Source organism: Manis javanica, chromosome X (assembly GCF_040802235.1).
Source record: "Manis javanica isolate MJ-LG chromosome X, MJ_LKY, whole genome shotgun sequence".
In the NCBI taxonomy this organism is placed as follows: domain Eukaryota; kingdom Metazoa; phylum Chordata; class Mammalia; order Pholidota; family Manidae; genus Manis; species Manis javanica.
Genome location: NC_133174.1, coordinates 17354086 through 17381818, shown reverse-complemented (window position 1 = coordinate 17381818; position 27733 = coordinate 17354086). Strand labels below are relative to the sequence as shown.

Here is a 27733-nt window from a genome sequence, read left to right as displayed (position 1 = left end):
TTCCAGAGGATGTTGATGTTGACAGTTCTTCTTCATATCATATCTTAATTCATTTTCTGCGTAGCCAAATTAGGCTTTGATCCTCTGTATAAACACAAACAAACCCTTTGCCCACACTTTGATATGACCTTTATACCATTGTGAAGAACCTATTGGAGATCACCACACAGGAACTGCTTTTTTTTTTAAGAGAAAGGAATATTATCAGAAAAATGTACTTCCATAGCTGATCATCTGACACCCTTTAAAAGATCAAAATTAAAGTTATGTAAAGCATAACTTAAAAAAAAGGGCAAAGGGTTTGTTTGTGTTTATACAAAGATCCTGGCACTGTTGCAGTTGTAGCTGCATTCATCCCACCGGTTCCTGGACTTGCCATTGGGATGAAGAAGGAGATATCTAAGCCGGCCTGTGCATACAGTAAAACAACAAATTTGACTGGATCTATATTGTTGGAACTCAACCAAGAATTTGGAGAAGTGCAAGTTGCAGTGCTCCAAAATCGTGTGACTATAGACTATCTACTGTTAAAGGAACATATGGGATGTGAACAGTTCCCAGGAATGTGTTGTTTTAATTTGTCTGATTTTTCTCAAAATATTCAAATTCAGTTAGACAATATCCATCATATTATTGATAAGTTTTCACAAATGCCTAGGGTGCCTAACTGGTTTTCTTGGTTTCACTGGATATGGCTGGTAATTGTAGGTCTGCTTTGGTTATGTATCTGTATTCCTATTCTGTTAATGTGTGTACACAATTTAATTAGTAGTTTGTTAAAACCTATACATGCTTATGTTACTCTACAAGAATTTATGTCAAAGAAATAATCAATCTTCCCATGTTTTCTTCCATCTGCTACTTCTATAGCTTTTCTTATTCCTACCTAATTACAACCCTTTAGTAGAATTCGTGCCTCATATCGAAAATTACCAAGTATCATAATTCTTCCAAGTGGTAAAGATACCTCAAGACAAATGCTGGGCATAGAAGCCACAGGGCATAAATCTGCAAAGAAGTAAAAAGCTAACCTTTTCAAACAATATTGATTCTCTCTCACTTACCAACTTTACATTTCCCTGTATGGCCCCAGAAGACGGCTGGTTAGCCAGAGACGGGTAAGATTCCTCAAGGGAGGAACAATCTAAGACAGACACAGTCGCAGGGGGGCCATCAGGTGAGAAATTGGGGAACAACAGAGGTGAGGTTTAGAACCTCACCGCCTCCCCCACCCCCACTGTTTTGAGAGAAATTTTCTTTATCTGTGGATGTTTTGTTGCCCTTGTCTAGCTTGGATTAATACTTAGTCTATAGGCACAGACCTGATCATCTACATTTGCCCTCTTACAGCACTAAACTATGTTTTCTACCTTTATCTTGCATCTACCTACCACTTCAGCATTTTATTAAATATAAAATAATAATAATAATAAGGGAGAAATGTGGGATCCACATATAAATAAAGTATAAAAATCAAATGAATAAGCATATCTGACTTGATTGTTTATAGTTCATGATGCGTGATCAAAACTGAAAGTTTCTGTGATATGACTGCCCTTGCACTGTTCACCATGTAAGAACTTATTCACTATGTAAGAACTTGTTCACCATGTAAGAACTTGTTCGTTATGCTTCAGAAGGTTGGAGACTGTTGAGAAATAGGCTTGGGGTTGATTCATGGTTGTGCATTGAGTCCCCTATACAGAATTTTATTGTTGTTAACAATCATTTGATCAATAAATATGAGAGATGCCCTCTCAAAAATAAACTACAATAAGGTATCTACACACCTACAAGAATGGGTAAAATAAAAATCTGTGACATCAAATGCTGACAAGGATATGGAAAAACTGGGTACATTGCTGGTGGAAATATAAAATAGTACAGCTGTTCTGGAAAACAGTTTGGTAGTTTCTTGAAAAACTAAACATGCAACTACAACACGACTCAGCAATTATGCTCTTAGGCACTTATTCTGGAGAACTGAAAATTCAAGTTCACACAAAGACCTCCACATGAATATTTATACCAGCTTTAATTATAGTAGGCAATAAGTGGAAACAACCCAGATGTCCTCCAATGGGTGAAGAGTTAAACAAACTACAGTGCATCCATACCAAGGAATACACTTCAGAAATAAAAAGGAATGAGTTTTACAAGAAATATCAAGTGCTGTTTGTGTATGTGAAACCATCATAAGATTGTATATCAATGATATTTTAATAAAAAAAGATTCAGTAACAAGTGTTGGTGAGGTTGTGAAGAAATGGAAACTCTCCTATACTGTTGGAGGGAATGTAAATTGGTAGAACCACTGTGGAAAGCAGTATGGAGGTTCTTCAAAAAAACTAAAAATAGAAATACCATTCAACCCAGTAATTCCACTTCTAGGAATTTATGCAAAGAAAACAAAATCCTTGGTTCAAAAAGATATATGCACCCCTATGTTTATAGCTGCATTATTTACAGTAGCCAAGATATGGAAGCAACCTAAGCATCCATCAGTAGATAAATGGATAAAAAAGATGTGGTACATATACACAATGGACTATTATTCAGCCATAAAAAAAAGAAATCCTGCCATATGCAACAACATGGATGGAGCTAGAGGGTATTATGCTCAGTGAAATAAGCTAGGCAGAGAAAGACAAATACCATATGATTTCACTTATTTGTGGAGTATAAAAACAAAACAAAATGAACAAAACAGCAGTAGACTCACAGATATGGATAAGTGACTGGTGGGGACCATGGGGGAGAGGTTGGGGTGGTGGGTGAGGAGAGGGAGGGGGATAAAGGGACACAAAAATTCTCAGTCTTAATAGTTGGTCACACGGATAGTAGTATAGCATGGAGAATACAATGATACTGTAAGATCTTTCTATGTTGACAGATAGTAATTGCACTAGTGGGGGTGAGGATTTAATAATGTGGGTAACTGTTAATCCATTGTGTTGTATATTTGAAACCAATATAAGATTGTATAGCAATGATATTTCAATTAAAAAAAAAGGAATGAGCTTTTGAATTATCAGTACACGCGACTTGGTTCTATCTCCAGAGTATTATGCTGAGTGAAAAAAAGCCAGTCCCAAGGGGTATGATTTCATTTATATAACATTTTCGAAATGACAAAATTATGTAAATGGAGAATAGATTGTGGTTGCCAGGGTTAAGGACTGGGGGGAGGGGGAACAGGAGGAAAGCAGATGTGACTACTTGGGAGCAACGCAAGGAATCCTTGGTGATAGAAAAGGCCTGTATCTTGACTGAATCAATGTCAGTATCTTGGCTGGGATATGGTATTCTTGTAAGATGTTATCATTGGGGGATACTGTATAAAGGTTACATGAGATCTCTCTGATTTCTTAGAACAGCATGTGAACTCACAATTATGTCATAATAAACTGCTTCATTTTATTTTTTTTATTAAGGTATCATTGATATACACTCTTATGAAGGTTTCACATGAGCAACACTGTGGTTGCTACATTCACCCATATTATCGAGTCCCCCCACATACCCTGCTGCAGTCACTGTCCATCCGTGTAGTAAGATGCCACAGAGTCACTAACTGTCTTCTCTGTGCTACGCTGTCTTCCCCATGACCCTCCCACACACCATGTGTACCAATCATAATACCCCTCAATCCCCTTCTCCCTCCCTCCCCACCCACCCTCCCCCACCCCTCCCCTTTGGTAACCAATAGTACCTTCCTGGAGTCTGTGCATCTGTGGCTGTTCTTAATCTGTTTAATTTTAAAATAGGATGAGATACAGAAAAAAATGGTGCTTAGGCAGAAAATTATAGCTTTAAATGCCTATATGAGAAAAGAAAATATAATATCAATAACCTATACTTCTACATTAAGAAACTAGAAAAAGGGCAAACTCCACTAAAAAGCAAGCATAATACATAGTAAAGATCAGAACTGAAATCAGTGAAACAGAATGCAGAAAAATAGAGAAAACTGAAGAAACTAGAAGTTGGTTCTATGAAAAGATCATTAAAATTGATAAACTTCAGCTAGATTGACCACAAAAAAAGAAGATGCAAATTATCAAAATCAGGAATAAAAGAGGACACATCAGTACACTCTACAGACAAAAGAAGGACTAAAAGGGATTATATGAACAATTTTATGCCTAACATTAGACAACTTAAATGAAATGGACAAATTCCTGAATCAATGTTCATCTAATAAGCAATGGGAAATCTGAATACATCTATATAACAAAAGATTGAATTAGTAATTTAAGAACTTCCCCCCCACAAAAACAGCTCAGATCCAGGTGGCTTCATTGGTAAATTGGTAAATTTTATCAAATATTTAAAGAAGAAATATTACCAATCCTTCACAGACTCTCAGAAAACAGAAAACACTGCCCAATTAATTCTATGAGGCTAGTATTACCCACACCAATGCCAAGCAAAGCCATCACAAGAAAACTAAAAAATTCAATATCCCTCAATAACATAAATGCAAGAATCCTTAACAAAATATAAACCAACTGAAGTAAGCATATGTAAATAGGATTATACACTATGACCAAGTGGGATTTATCCTGGAGATACAAGGCTGATGTAACATCCAAAGTCAATTAACATAATATACTGTGTTTAAAAAAAGTAAGTGACAAAAAACACATGCTCACCTCAATAGATACAGAAAAATACGTTCACAAAGTCCATCATCCATCCATGATAAAAACTATCAACAAAGAATCAAAGGAAACTTCCTTAACCTAAAAAACCCACAGCTAATACCATACTTAATGATAGTAGACTGAATGCTTTCTCTCTCTCTCAAAATTAGAAATAAAACAAAGATGTCTGTTATTGACACTTCTATTCAACATCATTCTGGAGGTTCTAACCAGTGCAATAAAGAAGAGGAAAAAAATTAAAGGCAACCAAATTGGAAAGGACAATGTAAAACTGTCTATTTGAAGATGTCATGATCCTATATATAGAAAATCCCAAGGAATTCACAAAAAAAAACAACTAGAACTAATAAACAAGTTTATCAGGGCCACAGGATATAAGACCAATACATGAAAATCAACTATATTTTTATATATGAGCATCAAACAATCCAAAACTGAAATTAAGAAAACAATTCTATTAGTAATAGCCTCAAAATTAACCAAACAGTTAGGAATTAACTTAACAAAAGAAATGTAAGACTAGTATATGGAAAACTAATAAAACATTACTAAAGAAATAAAAGAAAATCTAAAGGAATGAAAAGACATTCCATATTCATGAATTGGAACAATACTGTCAAGAGTAATTCCCTCCAAACTGGATCTATAAATTTTATGTGATCCCTATCAAAATTCCAGTAGGATTTTTTGTAGAAATTGAGCCACTGAACTTAAAATTTCTATGGAAATTCAAAGGACATAGAATAGGGAACAATTTAGAAGAAAAAAACAAAGTTGGAGGATTTACATTACTCAATTTAAAAACTTTTTGTAAAGCCACAGTAATCAAGATACTGTGGTATAAAGATAAACAGAAAAGAATTTAAGAAATCAACTTTTATACCTATGTTGGATAGATTTTCAACATAGGTGCCAAGACAATCCACTGAAGAAAGGATAGTCTTTTCAACAAATAGTTTGGAACAACAAATTTTTCCATACAGGAAAAAATGAACTTAGACCTTTATCTCACACCATAAAAATATGAACTCAAAATAGATCATAGAAAAAGAATACAGAAAGAAAAAAAGGAAAAAAAATAGATCATAGACCTAAATGTAAAAATCATAGATCTAAATGTAAAACCCTGGGGTAGGCAAAGAATTCTTAGATACAACACCAAAAGCATAATCCATAAAGGGGAAAGAAAAGATAAATTGGACTTCATCAAAATTAAAAACTGCACTTCAAAAGATCCAATTGAGAAAATGAAAAGACAAGCCACAGAATAGAAAATATTTGCAAATCATTTATCTGATAAGGGACTTGTATCAAGAATATATAAAGAACTCTTACAGCTCAATAATAAAGCAAACAACCCAGCTAAAAAATGGGCAAAAGATCTGAGCACACATTTCACCAAAGAAATATGAATGGCTTATAAGCACATGAAAAGATGCTTAATATCATTAGTCCTTAGGAAAATGTAAACTAAAACCACAATGAGATACCAGTACATATCCAAAAAAAGGGCTATAAATTTAAAAAAGACAATACCTAAAGTGTTGGAAAGGATATAGAGAAACTGGAACCCTCATGTATTGCTGGTGGGAATGAAAAACGGTGCAGCCACTTTGGAAGACTATTTGCCAGTTTCTTAGAAAGCAGAACACAGGCTAAGCATACAACTTAACATTCCACTCCTAGGAATCTACTCAAGAGAAATGAAGTTTCTACACACTTAAACACTAATATTCATAGCAGCATTACTAATACACAAAAAGCAGAAACAATCCAAATGTCCATTAACTGATAAATGAATAAACAAAATGTGGGATATCTCTACAGTGGAATACTACTCAGCAATAAAAAGAAATAAACTATTGATACATGCTACAAATGAATCTCAAAAATATCCTAAGTGGCAGATTTTCAAAAGATTACTTATTGTAGGAGCATGAGAGAATTTCCTGGGGTGATGGAAATGTGTATCTTGTTTGGGCTGATGAATATATGCATGTAGAAAATAATCAAAACTCAAACTGAATGCTCAAGATTTGTGCAATTTATTGAATGTAGATTATATCTAAACAAATAAAAGCTTGTTTAATTCTGCCATGAAAGTCCCAAGTGGGATATGTTTGCCCTTCAATATTCATATTAGAAAGCAGAAAGGCTAAAAGAAAATTAGCAAGTACTTAGTGAAGAACAGGATAGTAAGTCCATACAAAGTAGAAGAAAGGAAATAATAAAGGTAAATCAATGAAATAAGTATAATACCCAAAAGGTCAAAAATTGGTCTTTTGAAAGGTAATACAATTTTTAAAAAAATAGGTCATGAGTCCAAATAGTAGTTGATGCAAACCTTTTAGACAAACAAAAGTTTGCTGAATTAATGTTTTTGAGAATGTAAACCACTGGACTAACTGGGTTTTGGTATATTTTTCCAACCCTTTGGAGAAGGTTGAAAGATGATTTAGAAGTCATAAAGTCCCTAAGATTTAAGAGAATTCACAAGGGATAAAGGTCTCATTTAAGTCCGAGCTGTACATACTCTGTCTCTTTACATCACTAAAACGTGTTCCTGGTTAGTTGAAGCTCCTATTGTGTGTGAAAACTTTGACATGTGTATTATTTATGAGATTTATTATTCACTATTTTGGAATGTAATACTTAAAGTTATGATTCCTGCTAAGTCTTTTTATATATTTGTTGTAAGAAATACATTACTGTATGCTTGTAAGAGGAAATTACATTTGACAAAAAGTATTTATTGTAGTAATAGAGATTGTAATGGATATACCAGCCTGATAGTGATAAACTTCAATATATAATTTCATGACTGTGTAAGTGGCATGAATTAACTTCCTGGTCTTGGCTTTCTCCTTATAAACTTGTTTGAGAAAATAATCTAGTGATTCTAACAGATTCACTGGTAACACCAACATGGAGCTTTTTCCTTTGAACAGTCCTCTTCATTCTTTTTGCTGAGGTGAGCAACAGCCAATATTATATTATGACTTCTCAAAGCACTTTAGATATAAGAGGTTATTTCCTCTCAAGGATTTTCATAAAATACTTTTTCATCTTTAGTTTTAACCAGGGCTGAATCAAAAGTGGCTTATAGTTTTATTTCATAAAAAACATACCACAAAATGTACTTAATCATTCCCTTTTGAGTAAAATTTAGGTGTCTTACACTTGTTGCTCTAATAAACAATGCTGGAATAGAATAAACAAGCTATATAGATCTTTGTGAACACAAGCAAATATTTCTCTATGATACATTCCCAGATATGGAATTCTGTATCAAAAGGTGAGATATTTTAAGTCTTAATAGATATAATCAAAGTGTCCTCTTTAAATAATGTACTAGTTTATACTTCTCACCAACAGTATATCCTCACCAACAATGACTGCTATGAATCTTTTTAATTTTTGCCTATTTTAGTAAGTGAGCTAAATCAAATTGTTTGCTTTCATGTTTCATATTATCAGACTTACAAATGTGTATTGGGTACTTGTATTTCTTCTATAAATAGCCTATACATTATTTGCGAGATATACATATTGTGAGATTTTCCCTGCTGCCAAAATGCTGGTCAGACATATTATTCAATAGTGGTGCTTTACCCCCGCAGAATAGTGTGATTTCCCTGATGCTCAGTGTTTGCAAATGTTTCCTTAAATGAAAGCATCCAAGAGAATATTCGTCTAAGTTCTTCCCGAACAGTGATATGAGCTCTGAGTAAAAGTAGAATGGCCCAGCCAAACTCATTTTCTATGATCCAGCAAGACTGTGCCTTACCAGAAAGTCACTGACAGTAGCACAGTCCCTCCCTGCTATGATCTGAGGAATAAAAAACTTTATGCAGGTGAGATGCTACATCTGCTCCTGCCTGTGGTATCACTTCTCTGCCACTAACTTCTCTTTGCCCAAATCAAATCAGTGGCATTCAGGGCGCTCATGAGCCCGAGTTCTCTTCCTGCCAGTCTTTAGCTTACCTACACTGAAGCAATATATATTTGGTCCCATTTCTAGTTTTTATCTTACTACCAATACATTAATCTTTCATGTCATGTAAGTTTCAAGTACTTGCAATCTGTCATCTTTCAAATCTGTCATACCTGTGGCTGTAAGTTTTGAACTTTTATAACTGTCAACTTTTCCTGTATGGCTTTTGGGCTTGTTTTGCCTTCCTCGTCTGAATTATTAAAATAACCTATTTTCTGTGTTCATAATTTTGTCTCAGTATAAGATTTTTTACCTGAAACGGCTAGCCACTTGGACTAAAGAAGCCTATCCTTCTCACTCATGTATTACTAAATTTTATATTTGGCTATAAAGTTTGTTCCAGTGATTGATCTATTTCTGCATGAATATCACACTTCCTATATTGTAGTTTTATATGTTCTAAAATGTAAGTAAACTCTCCCATCATAATTCTTTTTCAAAAGTTTACTATTCTTGAGAATTTGCTTTTCCAAATGTTTAATATCAGCTGGACAAGTTCTTTAAAAAGTTTTAGTAAAATTTTTATCTGGATTGCACTGAATTTATAGAAAAAAGACAAGCAGTCATCCATATTGAGTATTCTCATCCAAGAATACTTTTTTCTCATTATTCATTACCTTTTTTTGTCCTTCAGCAAATGTTAGTTCTATTCAAATATATCTTTCATATTCTTGTTAAATTTATACCTCTGTAGTTTATACTCATTTCTTTTTCTGATTTGTGTGTGTGTTGTATAAACCAATTAGTAAACTAACTTTTAGTAAACTCATTTTTGCATGTTTATCTTGAAATGTCACCTCACTGAACTCTCTTAGCAGTTCAAGTTTTTCAGTTTCTGGGTTGTATTTTCTAAGTAGACAATTTTATACCTTGTAAGTAATGTTCTGTTGCTTCCATTCCTAATATTTCTCATTTGCTAAACCCCAGAGAACAATGCTGTAGACTGAAGTGGCAGCTGACATTCTTGACTTGTTCCAGACCTTAAATAGATAAACCAAACAATAACATTAATTCTGATACAATGCAACTGACTGCTTCCCATCCTCTGAAGTTCACCCTAGTTATTTATTCATTAACCTCACAACCCTACATTTTACCCAACTGAAACTTTTTACTCCAACTATGGCATTATGGAAGGAAGTTACTGTATGCCAATGTTTCATAATTAAAAACGATGATTCTGATAGTTCTCTGCTAAGTACACTACATCAAATTATTTCCTTCCCTACATCACCTCAGTCTTAAAAATTATTTTGAACTGTACCAAATATATCCTTAGGGTACGCTTTTTTCTTTCAACCTAGAAAACGTGTTTATACAAGAATACATTATCCTTTTGTATATTGCTGGACTTAACTTTGTGAAAATGTTCCCTAGCAGTTTGTTTTTGGTAGTATTCTCTCCATGCTTGGGCAGCAGGGATATAGTAATTTTCAACAAAGAGTTAGGATGTCTCTTTTTTTGGTCCCCTTTCCATTCTCCATATTCTAGAACAAATTAAGGGAAATTACCTATTCCTTGAAATTTGGCAGAATGTATATTGAAGTTTACGGAAACTTTTGCAGAGACAATTTAATAACCTTCTCCGTCACTTGATTAAAAATTTTACAAAATTTATGTATTTCCAGAACAGCACCCATTTCACTGGAAGTTTCATGATAGTTTCTAGAAATAGGATTTCAAAAGTTTTACAAGAGTGCAGCTATTTGCACACTTATACTAGAAACACACACACACCATCTTTGGAGGTTACATACAAAGAGTGAAATAGTGAGGAGAGTTTTCTAGATCAGCTTGGAAATCATTTGGATGACATCCCAGCTAGACTGTCCTCATGCTCCTCACTTCTGTGAGACTAACCTTACAACTTCTCAGAGTTGTACATAGCACTCTCTTACAAAAAGGGTAACTCTGGCTGTGTTGAAAACAGACTGCAGTAGGGCAAGAGTGGAAGCAGGGAGGAGTTACAAGGCAAGAGCCACTGGTAGCTTCAACTAGGATGATAGCAAGGGAAGTGGTGAGAACTGGTTACATTCTGAAAATATGACAGGACAGCCAACAGAATTTACATGTGCAGTGTACTTGTGTCAGTAACATCACATTACAGGCAGATTCTCAACCAGGTATATTTTTGCTGAGAATCACTGCACTGACTTCGAGTTCTTTGAAAATAAACCCCAGTTTTCATATTTGTGTATACCCATTTACACTAAGCAGAGTGCTTTGCAAATCTGTTGAAGTCCATGTGGATGTTTGAAACAGACTTTGATTTCAGTTTTGACATAAGATTACCGACGATAAATTAGTCAACTATTGCAAAGCTTTGAGTCTTTTGTTATTCTAGAACTTCTCGTAGAAGGTGCTTACAAAACACATGGGGACATGTTAGATGTAAAATTAATGTTTGGATTAGAAACTTCCTTTATTTAAATGTGTTCTTCAGGCTACAACACAATCCTTCAAAGCCAATCAAGTATTTAACATTAATATGCTTCCTAGAAACTTGTAAATTTAAATAACTCACAGCCACACCTTCTCAACTTCTACAAGGCAGCTTCAATGCCCAAAAGAACACCATTATTATAAATGCGGCACCAAGTCTCACATTAAATGCAAACTTAAGAAAAAGCAAACTGGAGAGTATCACCAAGACTACCAAAACTCACTGATTCTATGTTATTTGATACACCTACTTCTCCACTCTCTAAACTTGTTTCTCAATAAAAATATCAACACCTGGGCCCCACCCCAAGCCAATGAAATCTGAATCTCTGCAGGGCATTTTTTTTTTATTTTGGTATCCTTAATCTACAATTACATGAGGAACATTATGTTTACTAAACTGTCCCCATCACCAAGTTCCCCCCACATACCCCATTGCAGTCACTGTCCATCAGCGTAGTAAGATGCTGTAGAATCATTACTTGTCTTCTCTGTGTTGTACGGCCCTCCCCGTGCCCCCCCACCCCCCCACACATTATGCATGCTAATCGTAATGCCCCCTTTCCTCACCCCACCCCCTTATACCCCCCTTCCCACCCATGTTCCCTGGTCCCTTTCCCTTCGGTAACTGTTAGTCCATTCTTGGGTTCTGTGACTCTGCTGTTTCGCTTCTTCAGTTTTTTCTTTGTTCTTATACTCCACAGATGAGTGAAATAATTTGATACTTGTCTTTCTCTGCCTGGATTATTTCACTGAACATAAGACCCTCTAACTCCATCCATGTTGTTGCAAATGGTAGGATTTGTTTTCTTATGGCTGAATAATATTCCATTGCATATATGTACAACTTCTTCTTTATCCATTCATCTACTGATGGACACTTAGGTTGCTTCCATTTCTTGGCTATTGTAAATAGTGCTGCGATAAACATAGGGGTGTATATGTCTTTTTGAATCAGGGATCTGGTTTCCTTTGGGTAAAATCCTAGGAGTGGAATTCCTGGGTCAAATGGTATTTCTAAGTTTTTTGAGGAACCTCCATACTGCTTTCCACAATGGTTGTATTACATTATATTAGCACCAGCAGTGTAGGAGGGTTCCCCTTTCTCCACATCCTCACCAACATTTGTTGTTTGTCTTTTGGATGGTGGCGATGCTTACTGGTGTGAGGTGATATCTCATTGTGGTTTTAATTTGCATTTCTTTGATGACTAGTGATGTGGAGCATCTTTTCATGTGTCTGTTGGCCATCTGAATTTGTTCTTTGGAGAACTGTCTGTTCAGTTCCTCTGACCATTTTTTGATTGGATTATTTGCTTTTTGTTTGTTGAGGTGTGTGAGCTCATTATATATTTTGGATGTCAACCCTTTATCAGATCTGTCATTTACGAATATATTCTCCCATACTGTAGGATGCCTTTTTGTTCTATAGGTGGTGTTCTTTGCTGTACAGCTTTTCAGTTTGATGTAGTCCCACTTGTTCATTTTTGCTTTTGTTTCCCTTGCCTGGGGAGATATGTTCATGCAGGACATTTTTTTTAAGTTTCTCCGGCAATTCTAAGGTCAGCCAGAGTTGGGAATCACTGCTCTAACACTCTTATGAAACAAAAAATATAGGTTAAAATGCATAACACAAGTAAAGTACAGGAACATGGAGATTAAATTAAAAATCAAAGGGCTCTCCCTTTGCTTTCTAATGTCATTTACCTCTTAAAAAGTCCAAAGTTTACTAATATTAGAACTTACATCATTTACTGTATCCATTAAGCAGTTAAGAAAAAACATAAAACAAGGCCTACAAAGATCTGTTACTTATCTAGAATCATCTGGTGTAACAGTATTTTCCAATGAGGGAAGCTTGTTGGGTTTCACACATAAACCAATGCAGAAACAATCACAGGACCCCACAGGTAAAGAGTGAGCACTTCTGGGTCTAATTTCCTGCATTCTAGTCCAAGAAATGAGAGGAAGGGGAGGGAAAGGTGTGTCCATGGGAACAAGCACTCTTGCTCTAAAGGATAGTGTTTATTAATCTACTTTTCACTCAAAATTTCAAAGATAAAGCAATATAAAAATGTGAGGCCAAGGAAAGCTGATTTTCGAGAATTTGTATCTTCAAATTTTTACTGGTATAACAGTTCTTCAAGCCTGGAGCTACTCAAAGACAATCATGAAAAATAGGAAGAAAATTTTTATTTCAGACAGGTTCAGTGATATGCATACTACAGCAAAGGCTGGTTATAGCAGTTTCATTTCAAACCTGCTGTACATATTTCATTTCAAAACTGATATATAAATTAGACATTATTTGACAATGTTTAATTTCTGCTAAAATGTAGATTCAACCCAACATTATGACAATTTACATTTATTGTAGATCCTATTTTAATACTAAAGGTTAAATTTAATCACCAAAAAATGAGAATAACCTTATAGCTACTACTAAGGTAATCAGCTGTGAAATTAATTCCTCAATATTGCTATGAATACATACCCCTAGGTTAAAAGAAATTCAAAATTCATCCAAATGTATTATTTAACAGGAATTCTTCAGTCATCATCTACTGTTGGCTTGATTGTCACTCCTCTTCTTATTTGACCCCAACCAATTAAACTGCAAAATGAAAATAAAAGAAATCATGAATTTTGCATCCTTTTCATTATCATTACCACACAATCATATGACAAAACTAGTTTTACTTGCCTGCTAAATTTGAATTTGTTTCCAAAACCTGCTCCTCCATAAAGAAAGCTCACACTATCTTCTTAGATTCTTAGACCCAGATGGGCTCTGGCCAGAATGAGTGACAGGAAAAGCAAATAAAAAGTTTCTACTATAAATATGTCTGTCTTCACTCTATCAGAATATACCTATCCCTTCAGAACTCCCAAGGACCCTTCCAGTCCACTTAAGGAACCATGCTGATATACAAACAACCTCAATCTGATTTTTTTTTTAAAAATCTCATTCTTTTTCCTTCTCTCCTTGGAAAAATGCTTTTTTACCATTCACAGCACCTCAATAGATGACAACAGATTTAGCATGACCTTAGCAATAAAGGGAATTAAGAGAAGAAGCAGAGGAAGTTATAATCTATAAGCAGATTACTCTCAACAGCAGAGGGACCTATGCTCCCTCTTTCATGTGCTTTAATCAATAACCAGGCCAGATTGCTACCTTAACTGTAACTTTTAGAAGAAAACCCTCTTGAGCATGGGTTAGAACCACAATTATAAAGAATGCAAGGATCATTCAGATGCTGTCATTTCTCTTAACAATTTTAACATTATTTACTAATTTTTAAGCAAAATCTAAATTTTCATTTGGATAGATGACTCTTTTAATATTAGTGGGCAGGCAGAAAAAGAACTTTTGTTATAAAATCTGTTCTAATCATTCTAAGTGCGAATAATTCCATGTTGTTGTGAGTTTTTAACAGTTTATTATTTAAGCTTATTTTATAATACAGTGGAAATCAGTATGTCTATAATATAGTTAATAGTAAACACACAAAAGAGTAAAGTCAAATAACAAACACCACAAAGCAGGATTATTTACTTAAAAGACAACAGAAAGTTTAACTCTCTCTAAATTAGAGATTAGTATAATTCAGATTAATCTTCTGAGAAATGTGATCAGAGACCATTATGAGGCACAGTATCAGGGAAGCCTTAATAAGGGGAGCAGGTAGTGAGGAAAGAACACAGAACCAAGTGTGATTTGAAGAATTATGAGGACAATCTGGATACAGAATAGTCTAATTTAGAGAGTTTATATGAGACAAAGCAGAAGGAAATCTAAATTGCATTGAAGCAGTCTGACAGAAAGGTCCTGAATATCAGAGTAGTGAGAAGGTACTAGAATTTGAGGAAGGCATGAAAAATAGGTTTTAGGAAGATTAACTTTGAGCTCTTCAGTAACAAAGGAAGAGGCAAACTAGGAATCTTTTGCAATAACTTTTAAGTGGGAAATGATGGTGGTGTGAGCTATGATGAGGTTACATGGAATAGAAATGTAAAAGGTAGATTCAGTAACTAACCAGGGAATGAGCAGGAGACAAAGACGTGTGTACACTTCCTAGCTCTACCCACTCAAAAAGTCTAGAAGCAATAGTATGCTAGGAGCAATAAGCACACATAACACCCTGATCTTCATTTCTAAACACTATCTCCTACTAAAAGGAACCAGGGTTTCTTGGAGAAATGGCCAATTCTAAAACTGGAGCAGGGGAGGTACAACATACGCCTGGAACATCTTGTGCCAGAAAGTAAGGAACAACTGGGACATGTCAAAAGGACACAGGAGCCAACTTGAAGGGTCTCTACTGGATGAATCCTGAACGATTTGGACATCAAAATAAGGACAGTAATGAACCATAACATACTGAGTAAAATAGGACTCCATGAGGCCATATTATACTAGATAAGTAAACAATGGGGAAGAAAGAATGTCAAATGATAAATGAGGAGTAGTGGAGTTGGGGTGGGGGGGCATTCTGCAATCACTATAGTTAAGTTCACTTCAGACAAGACCAATCAGCAGATGCCAAATTGATGAGGGGGGGAAGTGGGGACGGAGTGTGGGGATTTGATGAGCAGAAAGCTACCTGCATAGTCTCAAAGAGTCTCCCCAACAGACTGCTTACTAGTTACGAGGATAAAAAAAGTAACTATATAGTAGAGAGACTGGACAACACCTAAAGTGCATAATTAAAATTAACCTCAACAAGGAAGAGCAGTCAGATATCATGTGCCTCTGACTGATTTCCTAAGGAGACATTACCACCTATAAAAGTATTCTAGCCATAAATACACAACCTGAATCTAATCTTAGGAACCATCAGATAAACTCAAACTGAGGAACCATCTATAAAGTAACTAGCTTGTATTCTTCAAAACTGTCAATGTCAATAAGAAAAAGAAAGGCTAAGGAAGTTCTAGATTAGCGATCAAAGAGACATGAAAACTAAATGCAACACATGATCCTAGACTGAGGGATGTAGAGGACATGATTGGGACAAGCTATAAGACTGGAATATAGACTGTAGATTTCAATATTTTACCAATGTTAAACTTCATGAAGTGGCTATATAAGAGAATATCCTTGTTTTTAGGAAATATACACCGAAGTATTAAGAAATAAGGAGCACAGGCAGAGAAAGACAAGTACCAAATGATTTCACTCATTTGTAGAGCATAACAACAAAGCAAAACTGAAGGAACAAAACAGGAGCACACAAAACCTGGATAGAAAAAAAACAAACAAACAGGAGCAGACTCACAGATGACAAGAAGGGACTAGCAGTTACCAAAGGGAAGGGAGGATAGGTGGGGAGAGAGGGAAAAGGGGATTATGGGGCATTATGATTAGCATACATAATGTAGGTGGGTCATGGGGAAGGCAATACAGCACAGAGAAGTAGTGACTCTATAGCACTTTACTACGTTGATGGACAGTGACTGCAATGGGGTGAGTGGGGGGAACTTGATAATATGGGTGAATATAGTAACCATGATGTTGCTCATGTGAAACCTTTAAAAGATTGTATATCAATGATACCTTAATAAAAAGAAAAAAGAATCAAGGGGCATGATATATACAACCTATTCCTCAAATAGTTCAGAAAAAAGTTTGTGTATATATATATGTACACACACACACATAAAAATGAACTGTGTATTTGGGAAAAGGGAAAACAGGAGTTTTGTGTGCAATTCTTGTAATTTTCCTGTTAAGTTTAAAATTATTTCCAAATAAAGCTTTAAAAAGCCAGAACAAGGAAAATACTAACTTAAATTCATTAGTTTTTACACAGGCTGTCTCTCTCACAAATCAGGGCTAGAAATACACATTTCAAAGTCATCCAAATAAATACTTGAGATTTAAAGTCTCAATAAGTACTGAATTTAAGGAAAAAAGTGTGTGCGCATGTACACTAAGAACTTAATGAAACTGTGTCTTTTTTTAGTGACAAGGGCTAATAAACTTACCGCCAGTGTTTTTCAACTCTTCGGCTAAGGGCAATTTTTTCTCCCACTTCGGTGCACACAGGATTAGTCAATACGATTTTGCCCAAATCAGCCTTGACTGCACTAACTCTTCCTCCTGTCGACAGGGATCCTATGTTCACCATGAGCACTTCGTTCTTAGACAGCTTTTGCACCTAGGGAAATAAATTGGGGAAAAATAAACTCCAAAATCTAGAAAAGGCTTTCCAAAAATGACTGCTTATTTTTCTGCATCCTTGCCAACAACAGATAGCAGCAATTTTCCATCTCTGCCAACCTAATCTCACTGACACTTTCTAAAAAATCATATGGATTACAGGAATATCATGTCATTGCCCTATGTGACATACTTTTTCCCATTTTGTTTAATACTTTAAACTGATTACCACATAGAAGTTCTCAACTTTCAAGAAGCCAAACTTATCCACCTTTTCTTTTTTCTTAATCCCATGTTAGCTATAAAAGAACAAACCTCAAAACTGGTCTTAGTATCACTATCATTTTCTGGAAACAGGAATTATAGAAAGCACTTACCTTTGCTGCTTTCTTATCTCCTTCAGTGCGTACACCTAGAAGGCGTCTAAGTAGGAAATAGGAGATTTCCAACTCGGTGAAGATCTCAGGTAAAGCTCCAACTGCACCAAGTACCTGCCCTACCATTCTGTCAGCCCGGCACAAAGTGGGGTCAATTTTTGTTCCAACTCCTGATATGAAATAAAGATATACAAAATCCAGCTTTTTATTGCCTATAAGGCTATTTACCAAAAAACTTAAACAATTACAGCATACACTTATACATTTTATTACACATTTATATTCTCATACTTATGTAATAGCTACAAAGGCATGAAAAATACCTGTTTTAATCGAAGAAACAGAATTGTAAATTCATGGGTTAGTTGTGCATTTGAGAACAGAAGATTCTCTTGATTTAAATTCTAAGCAAAGGGCAAAATGAGATAACAGCCTAACTCAAAAATGAGTGTGAATATGCTTAATGAAGGTTGAAAAGATACAAAATTCATAATAAGCAGTTTATAGACTATTTGTCTGCCATTTCTCCCCTGAAAAGCTGACCAAAAAGACAACTTAAAGGCTTTTTATATAATTCCTGGGATCTACTTAAAAACATTTTACCTGTGTGACTTTTGGGGAGAGGGAAGAAGATATAAAAATGAAACAAGATTGGTAAAGTACTGCCAGTTGCTGCTGGGTGGTGGCTACATGAGGATTATCATTACACTATTCTTCTATCTTGAAAATTCCAGAAGGTAAATTTTACCAATTTTTCTGGAATTTCCTTGTTTATAAAGAACAAACAACAAAAACAGATAAAATCATACATAGTAAACTCTTAATTACAGGCTAGAACAGAAAAATATGTTATATAGCCTAAAACCAGAGAACCAAGAGATAAAACTCCTTCTTTACCAAATATTCTCTTCTTTAATCCAAAGGTACAGCACCTCTAATTTTCAACAAATCCTGCCTTTCTCTGGGTATCTGGTAGACAGTAAAGTGTAAGTGACCAGAAAATCCATAAATTAACTCAGTAATTCCTACAAAATGGAAGTTATCCTTTTATTCTCACCTCAGTGTAAATATGATATGATGTGATTCAACTGACATTTATGAGTAACTTTCCATTTGCAAAACACACATAAAAAACAAACACTCTCTACCCCAAAAACTTGTGGACTTCAAAATAAAAGCATACTTAGGTATTTTAAATGTTAGGTCACAAAACTTATTTTATTATTGCTAAAAAGGAGTTACTTTATATACTCAACCAAAATGTATTCTTTAAAAGTAATTTTTACAAACACATGAAACCATCTTATGACCTAAAATCAACAGCTTAACCACATAAATGTCCCCAGCCCCATTCAATTATTAAAATATCCAATTAAAAATCTACAATATATCTTTTTGAGTAATCAATTTCCCATGAAAAATACCACAAATTAGAAGCATAGTGATGAGAAGAAAATCTTTACCAATAAGACCTCCTGGAGCAGCATACTGGAGATCATTATGCTCAGCGAAAAGGGACACAATTTTGGAAAAGATTGGTTTACACATGAGTTTTCCTTCACTGTCTTTGGAAACAATGCCAGGTCTGACTTCAATCTCCTGGCCCACCTGTAAATATAAACATTATTAATTACTGCAGGACAACATGATTAGCATTTTACACATCAAAAGTCCTAACAAGAAGACCACAAAACTGAAAAGACAACCCTTTCTCTATTTCAACGATCACTATTAAAAAACGAAAAAAAGATGTCGAAGAGAACTTTAAAACCAGAACCATCCAACCATAGCTAACTACCTACCACACAATCCATCACCATAAAAAATGTACTCCATACTCAAAACAAGCCTATAAAGTTAGAGGTCAGACACACTCAAGAAGTCTCTATCAAGTACTAGACACCACGAAAAAAATTTTATTTTTCAATTTGGAGTGTCCATACTATTCTCCTTATGATTGAGACAAGGAAAAAACAAACAAAACAAACACACAATAACCAAAACCAGCTTACCTTTAAAACTCCTTTTAGAATACTACCACCAGCCACACCACCCTTAAGGTCATCAACTTCACAGCCAGGTTTATTGACATCAAAGGACCGGATAACTAAAAGCAAACAAATTAAAACCAGTTCTGTTTATTTTAACTTGAGAAGACATATTCTTTTCTAAATTAACTTTTCTAAAATAGTTACCCCAGAAGATTTATACCATGGGGTGCTGTGCTACCTAATATTACCTAAAATCTGTAACATAGGGGTGTTATATTACCTACTCTATTATTATTATTCCAACATTTACTGCAGCCTTGCTTTATAATGGAAAAAGTGGAAATAACTTGAAAGTTCATTGATAGGTTTAGTATGATACATCCATACTGTGGAATTTCATGCAGCTAACAAAAAAGAATGTTAGATCTGTATGTAATGATACATCCATACTATGGAATATCATGCAGCTAACAAAAAAGAACGTTAGATCTATACATAATGATCTGGAAGGATAACCCTCATATACTGTTAAGGAGAAAATTAGTTATGAAAATAACACATATAGTATGATCCCTCTTCCACAAAGAAAAACGAGAACAGGAAACATTATATACGACCATATGAACAAAGAGAAAGGTGTGGGAATAATACACACCAACTATTACGTCTGGATACTTCAGGGCTAAGAGGCTGGAAGTGGGAGGCAGGGAGTGGACTTTTTCTTTATAAACTCCTATATTATGTGACTTTGGAAATAAAAATTGTTTTAAAACTACAAAACAACTCTAGGACTATGTGAGCTACACTTACGTCCTAAGAGCTGTGACCCTTAACAAGGAGTATGCATCATAATCACACAAGAGAACACTTCCCACAACACACAGGAAGGTCTCAGGTGGAGGCCCAGAGGGACTCAAATGTCTGTTTTGAAAAGGCACCTACATCTTTGTGCTGAACTACAGGCTTGGAGATTTTACTAATATTGATACTATGAATTTAAATAAAAATAAAGGAACATGACAATCCTCATTAATGGTACAATCAAGTCATTTGCACAGAAGTTTTAATATTCTGTTCCTGACTAAACCTTTAAAATTCCATAGAGAATACTGTATGACTCCATCCTGATTACATAACATACTGTATACAGAGTACAAGAAGGTTAAAACTTCCTTCTGTATTCAGAAATTTGTCCCTCATCCAGCAGTGTGATCTAGCACTGCCAATACAAACTCAGAATTAATTTTTAAAAAAGTTTATGGAGACTGTAATTTATTACCACCTCTGCAGAAAAGGAAGTATTAGTAACGCCCTTAAAGGGGAATCACCAATGTGAAAAAACATCAATTAAGGGTTAAAGACAAATCCTATCACTTACCAATAAGTCGGGGCTCTGAAGTAAAGTCCCTTGGGGGTACTGGAATTTTCTTTACTATGTACTCACAGACAACTTCAATGTTGTATTTCAGCTGAGCAGAAATTGGAATGATAGGAGCCCCTTCTGCTACTGTACCTACATGACAATACCAGGAAGATCAAAATTCCTGTTTTATAGAATTTGTTCTATACATGTTACATGAAACAGTTAAGATTACTAAAATATATGCCTAAACATCCCCACACAAATGCCAGCAACAGGTAAAAAGTGACGATTCTATTTAGAAAGGTAGCAGTATTCTATGTTTATTTTTACTTCTGAAAATGAGTACTACTCCCTTTAAGAAAAAATTTGTTAAACTATATCACCAGATATCTTTGATATATTAAACTCATAAAACTGTTCAAACAAACAACATGCTAACACTCCTGGGACTTTTACTAGTTCAAAGATTTCTATTAACATGTAATTAACCTCCCAATAAACGTCAAGGTAAAATTACAGGTTCTCTGCTACTCAAACACTGCTGACACATACAATATCTGTTCCTTATTAATTATATGTTAAACAGGTTGGTCAAAGAAATGAACCAAACATAATTAGGTTTTAATCAAAATGACTTATTCTTTTTCATTATAGTAGAACTGGGTTCACAGGAGGAAGTCAACTTTTCTAACAAGAAAAACAAGGCTAAGAAAGAATCAAATGTCAACAATGAGACACATCATGTCTTCCCTGAAATGAGAAACATTATACTCTTAGAGAGAGCAACACTATAAAGATTAAATAAATCACTGTCAGTTCTAATTCACAAAGTAACTACTCAGTAAGAATAGTGTAAGACTTAAGTTAAAAAAAAATGCTTTTGTTCACTTTACTATCACTGAGGATTTTTAAAAAATCGAATTTAGTTTTCAAATATAACTTCAAGTCTAACTTCAGCTTTCAAAAATATACTTTAGTTGATCAAATTCAGAAACAGATTTTACTAGTTTTATCAGTAGGCTAACAAGTAGTAGGTGTAGAGAAATAAGGTTTAAGACCCACAAATTTACCGTTTTAGATAATCTATTAGAAATTAACATCTGGTATCTGGATTAAATGCCTCTCAAAATTATTCAAAGGCTTATTAGATATTATGGCTTCTTACCTTGTACAAACGCAAGAATCTGTTCATACTGTTCTTTAGCCTGACTTTCTTTTACCAAATCTATTTTATTTTGTAGAATCAAAATATGCTTCAGTTTCATGATTTCTATAGCAGCCAGGTGTTCAGAAGTCTGAGGTTGAGGACAAGACTCATTACCAGCTAGAAGAGAGAAAAATAAAAAGTGTGTGACAATTAGCTGGAAATGTCCAGAATAGGTAAATCCAGAGACAGAAAGCAGATTAAGGTTGCTAGAGGCTGGAGGAAAGCGGGGATAGAGTGACTGCTTAATGGGCATGGGGTTTCCTTTTGTGGCAATAAAAATGGTAATGCTAATACAACACTGTGAATGTACTCAAAGCTACACTTTAAATGGCTAAGATGGTATTTTCTATATTATGTGTATTTTACTACAAAAAAAAAAATTAGCTGGCATCTAATAAAGGAAACTTTTGAATATCCTAGCCTTATTCCAGGCAAAAGTCCCGAATATCATTGACAAGTATCTGCTTTTTGTCTCTGCCTCACCCTCTGTGCCTGCGTTCACTGGAGCTTCCCAATCTTTTGGCTACCATTCCTGGTCCTAAGCAAGAAGCCTGGTATCAACAAATCTGGCATCTCAGGGTTTTCCCTCAGCTTTTCCTCAGGCACAAGGTATAGTCCTCAGGCTCTATCCAGTTTTAGAGATGTTCCGGGCTAGTCAAGCTCCTGAGAGGCAGACAGTAATTAAGAGGGGAAGATACTTAATACAGTCCATGTATTTCAACTACTATCAGAGGCTACTCCCTAACAAAGGGGAGGCCACTTAATGTGAAAATAACCAACAGAGCATTATAAAGAAAGAGCCATGTTTTGTTGGGCAGTCCAATGATCATCCTCCCCAAATGGTGATATTCAGGTGTCCTGTACTATTATCTTCTTGGCATGCTTTTAAAAATCATATCCCATAGCAACGGAGTCTCTTAACAGCTCACACAAGGAAGACTATAGCCTTGAAAACCCCAATTCCAGTCTACATTTCAACACTTATTATGAATGAGACTTGCATTTAAATAAAACCATTATATGTCAGTGTTGCAGTGGATAGCTCAGAGACAAAAAATACATGTATGTTTACATATAAATTTAAAATTTAACAAATCATTTTGTATGCTCTAAGTGGAAAAGTGCACTGATTTTTAAAAAATATATACTACCATGAGATTTCTCACATCATCAGCCCCAGGTCTATCTTGTTTAGAGTCTTGTGATAACTAGTAGGCAGGCATGACATTCTGGATGACATGTTAGGTTCCATTTGTGTCAACAAATTTGGCATATGACCCTCAAAGGCATTAGTTCCCCATTAAATATTTCATCCTGGATGTGTTTTACATTGGTTTGTCCAAACAAATTCTGATAAATTTACCTATCAACAGAAGAGCTGCGTCCATCACAGCTGCACCGTTCAGCATAGTAGCCATCAAAATATCATGGCCAGGACAGTCAACAAAGGAAACATGTCTAACAATTGAGAAATAACAATCAGTTCTAAGATCAAGCCATACCTCAACATGGAAGTTATAGTTTTCCTAAAATTAAATCACTTTAAATATGGAATATGAATATTACATATGAATGTAGAATAAAAATATGGAAATAATTCTCATTGCCTTAAAGTCAAGTGGTTATAGGACCTGGTGTTTCTGGACCTTGGAAATAAGATTACCTACTGGCTAAGAGTAGAATCACTGCAGATCATTACAAAGCATATGAAATTAGCTATGTGTGGAAATAACTGAAGAGACAGAAACTCACAAATGCAATCAAAGTGAATATGGTATAGAATATGGCATAGAGTATATATAGGGAATGTCATCGATTTGAAACCTAAGTAACATTGATAGCAGAATGGGCATTGTCATCTGAAAAATTAATCAGCCAAAAATTTCTCTAGACCTTGAAAGGCTGGAACCACCAATCTCAAGTGGAGATGGCAGCACTATCTTAACAAAACTATGCTACTCATTCAGAACCATTATTTTTAAAAAGTGTATGCTCTTATTGTCATGATAGAAAACAGGAGTTAGCAAACTCTCGCCCTTAGGCTAAATCTGGCCCTCTCCCATACCCACTCATGCACATATTGTTTATGTCTGCTTTCATATACAAGAGCAGAGATGAGCAGCTATAGAAGAGAACTTATGGCCTGCAAAGCCGAAAATACTTACTGTCTGGTCCTTAGTAGAAAAAGTTTGCTGATTTCTGATCAGGGCCAGAACTAGCATGTGGCAAGTGAGGCACTCACCTCAGATGCAAAACTGAAGGGGGTGCCAAAAAAACTCAGTAGTCAAGATAAATAATATTTCAATTTAATAGTTTAAAAAACCAAACTGCAAAAAAAAAAAAAAATCCATGATGAACAACTATCAAAATTTTAAAATAAAACAAGATTAGGAATAATGCTATGCTGAGCCAAAAAGCAAAACACCAGTGATACTAAAAAAAAAAAAAATCTGTAACTTTGAGACTGTTTTTATTTTTAAAAGTTGTTTTATCACAATTTCTTTGCATTAATTAAAAAAAAACATTGTCTAAAAATACTATTTATCTTAATTATTGAGTTTCTCTTTTAGCATCCCTCCACCCCTTAAATTTTTGGCCCAAGAGCCTCACTCACCTTTCCCAAGTCCCAGCCCTGCCCAGATCTAAAATTTCCTTGTGGGGTATCCCCAACTCCTATAAACATCATTAGGTAGATGTTGGTATCCTCTGATAAAGAACCAGACTATATAGTCATATTCAGGAAATAACTGGGTAACAAGTTCATGTATTTAAGAGGGGTAATTAAAAATGGCTTTGTTCCTCCCCTAAAAGACAGAAACACTGTTTAAAATTAATTTGGGAAGCCTGGCAAAAAGAATTCCCCCAAAGCCAATGAACTGTGTTTCCCCCCATTCCATTCTGCTTACACGATACTTTTCCTATGGAGAAATTGCATGTAAGTATCTAACTTAGGCTTAAATAGTTGACTTTTCAAATTACTGTCATCATAGACAAATAAATAAATAAATAATGGGAAAATAAAACCATTAATTCATTGTTTAATGTTTGTTAAATATTTCACAAAACATAAATCAGAAGACAATAGAATATGATGCATAAAGTGTTTTTAGCGTGAATGAAGTCACCTGACTAATTTGAAGTTCCCTTTGGTCCCTGGAATGTCTGTAGGAAACTCATCAGGTGTACTACTTCCACAGGATCTGTAACATTCTGGCCGAGGACAGCTTGGGTCGTCAAGTTTATAAATCTACAAGTTCCAATGAAAAAAAGATTTGGATTTGTTATCTGCACATTCAACAATTAGTTTCTAGTTTCACAGCACATAGCTCACCTTGGCATTAGCATATCCAAGCTTGATTGTAATATTTCTTTCTAGTTCATTTTTGAACCTGACAGTGTGAACTCCAGAAATAGCTTTTACAACTGTGGATTTCCCATGGGCTACATGACCAATTGTACCTATAGACAAAGAACAAAAAATTAATTCATATGCATTCAATTACAGCAAATATTTTTTTCAAATTGAGTAGAAACCCAAAGCTGTAACTCACTACAATATCAATGCAAAACCAACAGTGGCTTCAACAATTTTTCCTCCTATGCTTTCCTTCCTACTAAAAACTAACACAGGACTTAAGAGATCTTCCCATGTACAGACTACCTTGTTAAAAAAAAAATTGTGTACTAAAAGCTATTCATCTTATGTTTTTAACCACAGAAAAGACTGACTTCACTTAAAGTAAGCACTCAATAAAAAGCATATAAACTCTGGTGTATTGAGAAACTTCCCACCATATCCAGAGTGAAGAATATGGGTATGATGAACCCTGACACACCCAAAAGGAATCCCTGAAAACAGGAAAACCGAGGTTTAATTATGGTAATGCTGTCAAGGGTAGCATGTTATTTTACAGCTTTTTAATAGCCTGATAGTAGAGACTTACTTTTAACTAGGCCTTATTGTGCTGTTTGTACAGACTCCTAAATATCCAAAATTTACACTCCATCAACATAATTTCGCTAGAGTTCTAGGTGTCAATTAAGAAAAGTAATATACCCTACTTAACAGTTTATCTATCAAAATAAAACTTTCAAAAATTCTGCCCTTGCAATAACCTTGTATGGCAAATACAGCCGCATTTTCACCTCAACTACATGTGACTACATATTGCCTTATGCTATTAAACTTTTCATATATCTCCACCTTTCCTCTTCACCTAATCTATAAGCTACCTATGGACAACATGTGCTTCCCAAAAAACCTAGCAGGTGCTTTGCTCACAAAGGCTCAACGTCTATTTCTTGAATATCTGCATCCTCATATAATTCAGGTAATCACACAACAGGAGAGATTAAAATTACTTGCTTGAGATCAAAGAAGTCAGGTTTCCAAGTTATTCTTATCTTACCTATATTAATTGTGGCTTGTCTGCTGATAACTTCGTGTGAAAGTGGAGTCAACTTGGTAACATCCTGCAATCAAATATTGTTTTTATTTTAAATCGCTATACATTAAACCACATCTTCGACTTTATATTTGCTACATACAGCTCACCACCATCTGAACAGTTCTCTTCTACTTCTAAAGGGTTTTTCCTGTATACGCAACCTTAGACTCTGATGACTGGGAAACCCTAAGAGTCCTTCATCGTTACACAAGACTACATCTCCAACTCACTATGGGAGATATGGAGGCCCGAGGCCCCCTAACATTGACAGCATTAGTGCTGAGGACAGCGTAGACACTCCCTCGCCAGGCCTGAAGACACGAAAGCCTTAATGACATTTAACACCGTGACTTCCCGCTGCATGCGGCGGCGCGAGCGGGCTCCTAACCCATGCTCGTGACAGCCCGGCAGTGCCTCGTCTCAAAGCCCCCCGGGAAGGCTCGGTCATCCTCTCCGGAGCTCACTCTCCCTCCGTCCACCAGAGCGAAACCTTACCAAGGTGGCGAGATCCTGGCGAGAAAGATGCGGCTGCCCCAGTGTCACTCCAGCCTCACCTCCCGCCATCTCGCCCACAGAGGAAGGAAGTGGCCCGGTCACTGCCTGTTCACACTCAGGTCCCCTCGGGGGCAGGGAAGCGGAGGCGGGAAGGCCGACTAGGGCCTTAGCCCGGGAAAGGATGACTGGTGCAGCAGGGGCCTCACTACTCGGACAGCTCTTCGCTTGGGTTTATTCGATGCTTGCAGGCAGGCTGACTAAAAAACACGAGGCAAACTTTGGGGATCCATTCGTCGCAGACCTATTGGAATACTGGTCAGGCAATGCTGAGGGCAGCCCCAGAAAAGGCCCCTCGCTAGGTGGGTGATGCAACCGCGGAGCGCGCTGACGAGGGAAAGTCATTTCCGCTTCCTTTGGTGATGGCCCAGAGAGTGTCCTGGAACCTGGGGATCTTTCCTAGTGTGAGGACAGATAGTGGGAATGTCCTTTACCGATTGCCATAATTTAATAAGGCGAGATCGGTTCCGGCTCATCTGTGACGGGGCCCTTGACCCCGAGGAGGCTGCGCGCCGAACTAGCAGCAC

General features: G+C 35.7%; 1 protein-coding gene and 1 long non-coding RNA gene across 3 annotated transcripts in view; both read right to left on the bottom strand.

Annotated features, from left to right (window-relative positions):
- The window catches only part of LOC118973893 (uncharacterized), a 39214-nt gene extending 27598 nt beyond the window's left edge, over positions 1-11616 (bottom strand). For both annotated transcript variants that reach the window (XR_012127431.1, XR_005063414.2), the window contains exon 1: positions 9531-11616. This is a non-coding gene — a long non-coding RNA (uncharacterized lncRNA). The remainder of the gene's footprint in view (positions 1-9530) is intronic.
- A 1662-nt stretch (positions 11617-13278) lies between these two features.
- Positions 13279-27299, bottom strand: EIF2S3 (eukaryotic translation initiation factor 2 subunit gamma). The gene is made up of 12 exons (XM_037026398.2): positions 27150-27299; positions 26616-26679; positions 25538-25665; positions 25332-25453; positions 23570-23664; positions 22165-22323; positions 21015-21149; positions 19658-19752; positions 19109-19253; positions 17646-17815; positions 17094-17266; positions 13279-13716 (listed from the first exon to the last, which is right to left on the bottom strand). Exons 1-12 carry the CDS (start codon positions 27216-27218, stop codon positions 13653-13655), a joined length of 1419 nt encoding a protein of 472 aa, XP_036882293.1. The 5' UTR covers positions 27219-27299; the 3' UTR covers positions 13279-13652.
- Between the last annotated feature and the right edge of the window lie 434 nt (positions 27300-27733).